General features: G+C 36.9%; 1 protein-coding gene across 1 annotated transcript in view; it reads right to left on the bottom strand.

Moving 5' to 3' along the window:
- Positions 1 to 1867: 1867 nt before the first annotated feature.
- Positions 1868 to 10684, bottom strand: part of FUT8 (fucosyltransferase 8) — a 32629-nt gene continuing 23812 nt past the window's right edge. Inside the window, exons 4-6 of the mRNA XM_015826150.1 lie at positions 10098 to 10274; positions 7036 to 7186; positions 1868 to 2883 (exon numbers count right to left, since the gene is read on the bottom strand). Of these exons, the coding sequence (XP_015681636.1) occupies positions 2566 to 2883; positions 7036 to 7186; positions 10098 to 10274 (646 nt within the window). The 3' untranslated portion in view covers positions 1868 to 2565. The remainder of the gene's footprint in view (positions 2884 to 7035; positions 7187 to 10097; positions 10275 to 10684) is intronic.

Raw genomic sequence — 10684 nt, 5'->3', positions numbered from 1 at the left:
TAACAGGCACTTAAAAACAGAAATATGTATTTTAATAATCAGTCCCAAACAGTAATTTTTACCATTCCATAGTAATGAACTGTTTTGTTTTTCCGATTCATTATCTAAAACAAATGTCACTTTAGGCCACTGAAGGATACATGACATTTGGGGTATGTGTGGGCATATTTGGCATTATTAAAAAGCATGCTTGATAAGATTGAAAGGGGTGGAAGGATGACTATGTGAAACTGGTAATTGTGGAGATGCACGATTATGCTTCCACTGTTCTTTTCTCTCAGACGTGAGGAAGATAAAAGGCGTGGAGGGGGAAACACATTCAGAGAGGCAGGGAAGCAAGCAGCTGAAAAAAAGAATAAAGGTAGAGGGACTAGTACTGTATGTACATATGAAAGCAGTAACAATAATGATAGAGAAGCGACAAAGAGAGGTAGGCAAATGTAACTTTTCCTTCCATGCAGATAATTAGAGAAAATAGTTCTACTGATATAAAAAGGAGGGGAAAACTTCCAAACACAGTTACCATAGAAGGTTATGGAAACCTACCTGTTCCACTCCCTCCAGGCATTCTATGTTGGGACTGAGTTACTGCTCTTCTCTACTCTATTCGTAGAAAAAAAAATCTGTGATACAATTTCATCTATTAACTTGGACAGCATAGCTCAGTGGTGGCGAACCTATGGCATGCGTGCCAGAGGTGGCACTCAGAGCCCTCTCTGTGGGCACACGTGCTGTCTTCCCAGCCCCACCTTCCCCCGCAGCCCCCTACTCACCAGCAGCCCCCCCAGAGGAGAGTCGCCCCCGAGCACGGCCCACGCGGAGCAGCGCAGCCAAGCACATGGAGCCGGGCAGCTGGGATGACTCCGTCCTCACACTCCATTGCTGCAGGGTGTGGGCGGAGGGCATGGCCGCCATGGCGCTGCTGGGCCGCCTGGGCGATCTGCAGCGGGTTGTGGAGGCAGTGAGTAGGCCTGTGGGTGGGCAGGGCGGGGACGGAGCAGGCTGGGGAAGGGGGCAGAGTGGGCGGGATGGGGCGGAGTGGGGCGGGGGTGGTTTTTGGGCACTCGGACTCTAAAAGGTTCACTATCACTGGTATAGCTCCTTTTAAAATAAGTAGGAAGGGCATGGCAGGTTTAATATTTAATCAAGAACCCAACTACCTCAATATGCAGATGGTGCTTTCAATTGAGTTTGGGTAAGATAGGGCAACATTTTTTTAAAAAAAATAATCTTAAATGAAAATCTATCAATTTATTCCACAGTTATGTACTGGGAGGGGAAAAAAACCCCATCACTGCTGAAAATCAACTGCAGATAAAACCCACTTCTTACAAGAACCTCTGACACATTCAAGGATGAATTTCTATCTTGTCCTACCCACCAGTTTTTCTACCCTGATGGATAGAAATTATCTCACTGGTGTCCCCTGTGCAGTAATGGGGAAAGCCAACCCAGGCCTACTACGTAAGAGGTTATCAAAACCATTTGTTGCTATATTAATACAAAATCCAGAAGAGCAGCAATCCCTAAGTTGGTGTTGGACCTCCATTTTCATGATTTTCCATCTTTGGCAATGCTGACTAAATAGTATAGAAGTAGTATAGAAAACAACATATCAGAAATAGAAAAGATTTTCTCAGCACCATACTTGCAAGAGAAGAGGCTGGGCCCTTGGCTCTCTGCCAAACAAGGAATCAATAGACACAGACAGCCTCTGTACTAGTCAAGGATACCAAAATATACTGCATGAAATTTCAGAGATTTCTTAAGAAAAGAATAGAAATATATTCCATTCAACAAAGTCTTCTTAATTTTAAAAACATATTACTTGTAGCACTCCAACCATTCATTTTTTTAATTTATTTTTTGTTATCAAAGACAATGTCCAGAAACAGTACTAAAGAATCAGCTCATGGCATAATTTTACAAAAATTTCTACCAGACAATTGTTGTATAGTTGGATGTATTTTTTTAATTAATGATGAGGTGAATTAAATCAATGAAATTGCTAACAAAAATCCTGTAAAGAAATATCTGTTCTGGTTATTTAAATCTGTTGGTTGGAGCACATTGAGTGGACATAACAACATCAGTGAAAGGCAGGCATAAGTCTTGCCCATCAGGAGAACGAGACATGGCTCTTCTAAAATGTCACTGATCTTTCAAAAAGAGGCACCATATTTTATATTCTGCACATACAAAATATGCTCATGTCACTTAAATTACATAATGCAGCAATGTTAAGTCTTATAGTTTATTAATGGCAAAGAACTGAGCCCAGAATTCATATATGATCCATGAGAGGGACATATTCCCAAAAAGACAAAGAGTATAAAACAATAGTTCCTGTTGAATGTGTATCAGTGTGCATGTGTGCAGTGTGCATATAACAAAGTTCAAACAGTGCCCTATCAAATTGTTCCACGCTGTGCATCCAGTCTGAACAGTAAAAGGCTTTCATTTTAACCATATGTTAAAATGCAAATTCACATCCTACAAAAGTCAACAATATGGTTGGTTGTAATAGTTCAAAGTAAAAGTTGCTATGAATTATTTTGCTTGCCTTTATTTGTCAGCCTCTTCATATATGGGATACTTGACTGTCTCAATTTTCTCTTTTACTTTATAGGAAGGGTATAAACCTGTTCTCCCTAATTTTCTATTGATGCCTTTGGAATAGCCATCCCAGTGGTTTCCAGCAACACCAATTATATCTCCAGGTTCCATAGGAATTTCATCAGCAGTTTGAGGATGATGAGCATAAATTGCAATCTGGTTGTGGGCATTCTGTCCCCCAAAATAATAAATATCATCCAAAGAATGAAAATAGGCCGATGCATCGGGATGTAATGTCTGCATGATTTCATAAGCCACTCGACAAACCTAGAAAAATAAAGAGACTATATTAACAGGTTTGTATTATTATTTAGAATCTGCCCATTGATTAATCGTATCTAAAAGAAACGTGTATTATTAGACTTTTCTTCTATTTATTCTTAACATATATTCAATAATGTAATGGAATGCAACTCTCCTTACTTTTTTACAGGTAGTCCTCGACTTGCAACTGTTTATTTAGTGACCATTTGAAGTTATAATGGCACTAAAAAAAAGCGACTTATGACCATTTCGCTTATGACTATTGCAGCCTCCCCACGGGCTGGTAAACATTTGGACACTTGGCAACTGGCATGTATTTATGACAGTTGCTGTATCCTGGGGTCATGTCATTGCCTTTTGCAACCTTATGACAAGCAAATGTCAATGAGGAAGTCAAATTCACTTAACAACCATGTTACTAACTTAACAACTGCAATGATTCACTTAACAACTGTGGCAAGAAAGATGGGGCAAAAGTCACTTAACACCTGTATTGATTAGCAATGGAAATTTTGGGCTCAATTACTGTATGGTCGAGGACTATCTTGTACTATATTTCATAATGTACAAAATCTAAACAATTCCAATCCTGAAACTGTCATCTAATGTGTCTTCTCTATCAACTACTATTTTAGGAGGTATTGTTTGACTGTTTTCAAACCATTCTACTTGTTTTAATTATTTGGGGGTCTGCAAAATATGAATGCACAAAATAGAAAGCATCACTATCACGATTTTTTATTGAAAGTGTGCCTTGTCATAATTCACCTCTAATTTATTAAGAATGGATGTTTTCCCTTAAATATGTAATGATTACATTTTCAGTGATGACTTAAGTCACAGTGCTCTACACTTTATAGGCTACAAGGCTGATATAGCTCCCTTCTGATTTTTTTTTATAATCCTTCAAAACCTTGCTACAACAAAATTAGCACATATCCTTTACTAAACTATTCAGAGCATTAGTGGAGCCTACAGAATCTTTATCATATAGTTCTATTGGATCAAGTCCAGTTTTTGAGTGGACTTTCGTCAATTCCTCAGAATTGACTCAAGGGACCTAGACCTCTGCTCCTTGTACGTGAGATGTTGCATGACAGGCATATTTTTCAGTAACTCCAGGATAACTGCCAGGATGACGTGCAAAACAAATGGTTCTATAGCTTCCCCTTGAATATACTCTATAAAGGGGAGTCCATTATTTCTCAGCATAACTGCTGGCTCCTCTGATGAGCTATTGTATAAGGAAACTTTTTTTTAACATTTAGTTGAATTTAGTTTTAACATTTAGTTGAATTATTCTGTCTTGCACTCTGAAATGAGAGAAAACATGTCTTGACATCCTATGTAACTTTTTTTTCAGATATTTGAAGGGTTCTCTCATATTACATCAACACCTGACCTCAATGGTGTTTTCTTGTGACTTCAATCTTTCTTCATAGGGCTGAGTTCCAATTTCTCCTAATCCCTTTTAAAATAATATTATCTCATTTGTGGTGATTGGGAGGAAAAAAAAGACTATTCTTACTACAGCATTTTACAACCTTTCTTGCCACAATTGTTAAGTGAATCACTGCAGTTGTTAAGTTAGTAACACAATTGTTAAGTGAATCTGGTTTTCCCATTGACTTTACTTGTCAGAAGATCGCAAAGGTGATCACATGACCCTGGGACACTGCAACCCTTATAAATATGAACAAGTTGCCAAGCATCTGAATTTTGATCAAGTGACTATAGAGATATTGTAACAGTTGTAAATGTGAAAAATGGTCATAAGTCATTTTTTTCAGTACCATTGTAACTTTGAACGGTCACTAAATAAACTATTGTAAGTTGAGGACCACCTGTACTGGCAGGGAAAGTGTAGGAATTGAAGTTCATATCTCCAAGTTGGTTGAGGTTGAGAAACACTGCTCTACATAAAAATTCCTCTCTTCCCTAACTCTGCTTCGAAGTAAAGTTTGTAATGGATTCTAATGAGGTAATTTTCTCTGCCCTGCTTAAATAACAGCTCTGGAGGTTTATCCTTCAGGATCATGGGAAAGAGAAAACAGGTTAAAATTCTTCTGATTGCTATCATCTTTATTGAACCCTGCACCTACTTTATTTTAATTATGCCTAAGATGACTTTAATTTACACTGTACCACAACAAACAAATGAAAACAACAGAAAGTAAATTGGCTATTTTTGAGCAGATCCAAACTGTATTGTTTTTTCTGATACCATGTTAAAGTACAGAGCAAGTTTGATCTACTGGTTAAGGCCACATATCAGGCCTTGGGAGACCATTAGTTCTAGTCCTGCCTTAAATACAAAGTCAGCTGGGGGACCTTGGACTAGTCATTCTCTCTCAAGCCCAGGAAAGAGACAATGGCAAACCACTTCCAAAAAACCTTGTCAAGAAAACTGCAAGGACTGGACCAGGCAGTCACCTGGGGTCAAAAAGCTAACTCAAAGGCACTAACACATACATGCGTGATTATGATGGAATTTTAAGGCTGGATCCAAAGCAGAGGAAGAGAGCTGATCACGCAATAGAGCTTTTCTCACTTTTTCCCCTAACTGTGCTTGTTTTGCTCCTGACCTTGAGGATCAATGCATTCTCTGCTAAGATGTAGCACTAATGTGTTTCCAGTATTTCTAATAGCTTATTTAAGCACACTTTCCAGAAATAGTGCAAAACAACAACCCCATGTGTTATGTCTTCTTGAGTGAAACTACTAAGGTTTTAAAAAGCATGAAAAAAGAATCAAGAAATGCATTATTTATGCAGAAGTTAACGGATATTGTGTCAGAGACCATGATCGATGGGGAACCATGATAGATGCTATTAAGGAAGTTTTGAATCTATTATATTACAATTGTTACAATGAAGCATCTGTCATTGAGCATACAGAAAGGTGTGTGATTTCGGACATCAAATATGTATTCTAACTTTGTTGAAAGAAAAACTGGAAATCTGGCTACAATTCAAGCCTCATCCAACGGCAGACTAAGACAGGAAGAAAACCCAAAACATAGTGAAGCTAAGAAGCCAGGAGCTGAAAGACAAAAAGCCTGAAAGAAAGACAGAATTGAACCAAGAGCTTTCAGTCCTCCCCAGCACACAAGATATAAAACCTGCTATCAACTATTTCGGCAATAATACCTCTGTGATGTTCACAGTGAAGTATTATTTTTAAAAGATAAAATGTTGAAATAATCCGTTTATAATCAATGGGTAACTTAACTGAAATTTGATAAATTAAAAAAAAAACCTGGCATTTCAAAACAGATATATATTGTCCTATAGACACAAATCATTAGTTGGTATGATGCCTATGCTTCAGAATGTATTGCTTTTAAGAACAAAATCAATGAATTGTTTGGTAATACAGTCCAATTTTATTTAGTGTACTTAGAGATATCCAGGACTAGTGATCACAATGTTCCTAGCAAATCATCCATAGTATTCAATAAAGGAAACGCTTCTATGTTGTTATCATGTGCAGTTGGGTAATACACTTTTAAGAGGCAGATAATCCATTAATTAAAATCTTGCCTTTAGTACTTCAGTTTCAAAAGCAAAAAGTGCTTCACAATTCAAATGTAACACCTGACTGCAGCTCCCTTTACCAGATTCATGAAACTGAGCTCTGAAGCTGCTGTGCAATTTCAGGGAAATATATATTTGGTTATAAGAAACTGGTAGTACATTCGTGGTCTGAAGCATATTTTTGCCCTTGATTCTGAAACATCAATGTGATAATATATAAAGTCCTCTAAACTGGCAGCCATTACTAATAGTTAAAATAGTAGCCATTTTGCAGCAATACTGCAGATATAAGATTCATTAAGAAATATTTCATTTTGTTTGTTTGTCCCAAACTACAGCAAAATAATAGTTTTTTACTAATGCTAAAAAATTGAAATTCTGCTTATTCTTTCCAATTTCCATGATTATTCGGAAAAAGAACCCTTCAACTGTTTTATATTTATTTGCAAAGGATATGTTTTCTTGTTAATTTCTACACTGAATTTTTAAAATACCGATTTATTGGTAATTCTATTATGTTATTATTATTGATTGTTAATTTAAAACTATCTTTTATTTTATATGTGTGTGCTTATGGATTTTTAATTTGCCTCAAGTTTTGCAACAGGAATTAGCTTACCTGTGAAGAAAAAGTGCACACAAGGAAGTCTGCCTGAGACAAGAAGTGTATATCCAAAATAACACCCCGCAGAGAGTTTTCAGTGTATCGATTATGAAGACCCGCTGACCATGATATGGAATTGTCACTTATGAATTCATAGTTTGGATATCTGAAAAAAATGCATCACAGCATCAAGCTTTTGTTTTCTTTAGGGAAGAGTGTAGTATCTTTGCACAATTTATTAAGTAAGACTGAATTCTGGTGTCTTGTTCTGAACTGACACTTAAGAATAGTAAGGAAGACCACTTAATTTATTGGTACAAATTTTACTAACAAATGGAAAATTGACTGTATTTCGTAAGAAATAAAAACTACTTGTATCTGAAGCTTTTTATACCATCAATCTTGGCAGCCTTTTATACAATCAATCATGGTACCTTTCTGCTGAAAGAGATAACTAAAGCTGTATACCATTAATATGCATATTAAATGCTACTTGTCATTTACCAGCAAGGAAACAATCAGTACAATAACATGGATGGGAGAAAAAAGCTGAAATTAAATCAAGACATGGAGAAGCATTTGGTCAACAGGAAACTGGACTCAGGCACTGCAACTGAGTATGTTCTTTACAAGTTTGCCCTTCTTCCATAAGGGCACTGGGAAGAAAGGAGACTTCTAAGGTTGAAAACTATGCTATACGAAAGAATTCAAATAATGCAAAGATGAATCAGCAAGAAATTTAGAAATGTTTGAATTTACTTCACTATCAGATAGGTTGGTCAGATATTTTAATTAGTAATTAATGTTATTTTCACAGCTGCTTGGCTAGAGCTTTTCTCCTGCTCTTAGTGCACTGGATCCTACCTTTTTACTATCACACCTCTCTTTTTACTATCACACCTCTCTTTACTATCACACCTCTCTTTAATGTATATACCATGTTTTCCCCAAAATAAGACCCGGTCTTATATTTTTTTTTTGCCTTCAAAAGAGGCACCAGGTCTTATTTTCAGGGAATGTCTTACCTGCTTACCTTAGGCCTGCCGCAGTCAGGCCTCCCACGCCCCGACACCTGTTGCGCCACTGCCCAAGTTCTTCTGCGGCTGTTTACAGCCACACACCACGTGGCGCATATCGCCGGTGCACTGCACAGCCCCCTTGGACAGCAGCAAAACAGATGTCGGGGCATGGGAGGCCTGGCTGCAGCAGTCCTAAGTTAAGCGGGTGCGGGGCATGTGGGGCAGCTCCATCCCCCACCCCCGCTCTAGCTTGATTTTTACATATGCTCCTCACCCCAAAACTAGGGCTTATATTAAGCACATACGTAAAAATCAAGCTAGGTCTTATTTTTGGGATAGGTCTTGTTTTTAGGGAAACCCAATACCTCCCCTAAAAATCCAAGCACAAAAATGAACACAAATGAATAATGAAAACATGCAATGAAGGTGGATTTATTGTCACAGTTTAATGAAAAGGTTCTTCACAGCTCTACTGGAGTCTGTTTACACCTACCCAAGGGAGGTACACCTCACAGTTTGGAATATCCTGTTCTAGGGAGTGGTGATATCTTTACTTTGCTGGTCATTTGGTGTTCAGGTCTTCCTATGGAAGCTATATGTATGTGTGCCGTGAGGCTTCCAATAAAATTGAGACTTTAAATTTTTTTATTCTTTCAAAATAAAAATAGCTACTCAGTTCATGAATTGGAAAGCTTGACCTATACAGTTTTAATATCATTGTTGTTATTGTTATCATCATCATCATCATCATCCTTTTGGCCAAACTCTGGAAACAAAGAGCCAGTTTTCATAGAACTAATCTCTAGTCTCCATATGGGAAAGTGGGCCCCAGGACAACTGAAAAAAATATAGTATCACATACATACCCAGGATACTATATCTTGGAATTACCTGGATTATTGTAATACTATATGAGAGGACAAAAAGTGGTTTATCAAACCTGAAAGAACTTCCATATTTGAGCAAACAAATAAACCTTTGAACATATTCACAAACATTATTTATTATATGATTGAAGATCAGCTTAATGGAAAAGTCATGCTGGAATGATCCATTCATTTGTAAACAAGATTAATTAAAGAAGTTATGCCAGAATGAATAGGAAGAGAACAGAAGTTATTCCAATGCAGACCAGTGATGCTGCATCAAAGGTGAGCATCTAATGGCTGGTAGGATATGATGTATGAAACCCAGTAATTAACAGTCAAACCTCTCAGATGAAGTTACTGTGGAAGAAAGTATCTGAAGATAAATCTCCTCAAACTAAAAGAAAATACTATAATTTATCTGAGTGTCATTCTTCCAAACAGGAAGTAAAACTAACAATTTCCAAATATGAATTAATTGGAAACTGCCGTCAAAGTGCAGCAGATTGTTCTGCCAAGTAGTGTAAGAATAGAAAAAGGGCTGGTTAATTCAGCTCTTGATCAAATTTTCTCTCTAGTATTATATAGTTCCTAATCTTGAATAGCCACCAGCTTTTCTTACATCTGCACCTAGGGACAAATAGTTATATTTTTATTCTTCTTGAATAGGAACAATTAAGCAGGAAATCTGGGCTATAAGTCTGATTTTTCCTTACAAGTTTAATGTGTAACTGAAAATCATGAAGTGATTTACACTGTGATGTCTCAATGGAAACTGGAGAATGATGGGGGGGGGGAATGGTTTTTATAAGTGTGACTGATATAGAGATAGGATTCCAGCAGAAATTAAACATAATGAACTGATTTGAGAAACAAAGACAAAGAAATTTTTCATGCCAGGGAAAATGTACTCTTATGGTCTAGTTCTCTAGTAGAAATTTTTTCATCTCAAGTACCAAGGGAGTAAGAACACTACATGGAGGAAACATTTGATGTAAATAATGCTATTTTCTCTTCCCTCAATCCTAAATACCAAAAATGTTTGGATATGATTTCAAATAACGTTGAGGTAAAGTTAGTGAAATTTGGAAAAATCTTGAAACAAGACAGTAACATTGAACAAATCATATTGTTTAAATGACTGTATCATGTAAAAGCACTTTTGCAGAAACTGTGCGCCAGGATGCCTTACTTGGATTTTGCCTCTTGCAACAGTGAAGGATCATCTGTAGCCAAATAGACTCGCTTTTTGTCAATATGCTTTTTCCGGGAAAGAAGTTGGAAACGTTCTTCAACATGTGCCATGTATTCTTCAATTGGATGAAAGGCTGCTTCGGTTCCCACTTTGTCTGTTCTACGGACGTGAATACTGGAAAATAAAAGGATACTTGACATTTCTCTTACACATCTCTTATTAATTCAGAACAAAGAATTTGCGGCAATTCAAGAGTAAAAGTAAGAGTAAGAGTCAGGAGGCCCTAAGCTTTAGAGAACTGTCAAAAATCTTTCCTTCTCTCAATCAGCAAGATGTTGAGTGACGACTCAATTTAGACTACTCTTTTTGACAGAATAAAATTCCATAGACTGTTCTGTGTATGGGTCTGCATGTATCTGCATTTTTTTTAAAAAAATATAACAGATATCTCATATTAAGAAAATGTAATTTTTTTATCACTTAGAATGGTAAAAGTTCATTCTAAAAGGCAGATGAAAACACAGAAATACAATTACACTTCATTACGTCAGTTTATATCAAACAAATGGGAATATTACAAAGTC

The sequence above is a fragment of the Protobothrops mucrosquamatus genome, unplaced genomic scaffold (assembly GCF_001527695.2).
Source record: "Protobothrops mucrosquamatus isolate PMUCROS unplaced genomic scaffold, P.Mucros_1.0 scaffold2980, whole genome shotgun sequence".
Taxonomy (NCBI): Eukaryota; Metazoa; Chordata; class Lepidosauria; order Squamata; family Viperidae; genus Protobothrops; species Protobothrops mucrosquamatus.
This window is presented reverse-complemented; position numbering and strand designations above follow the sequence as displayed.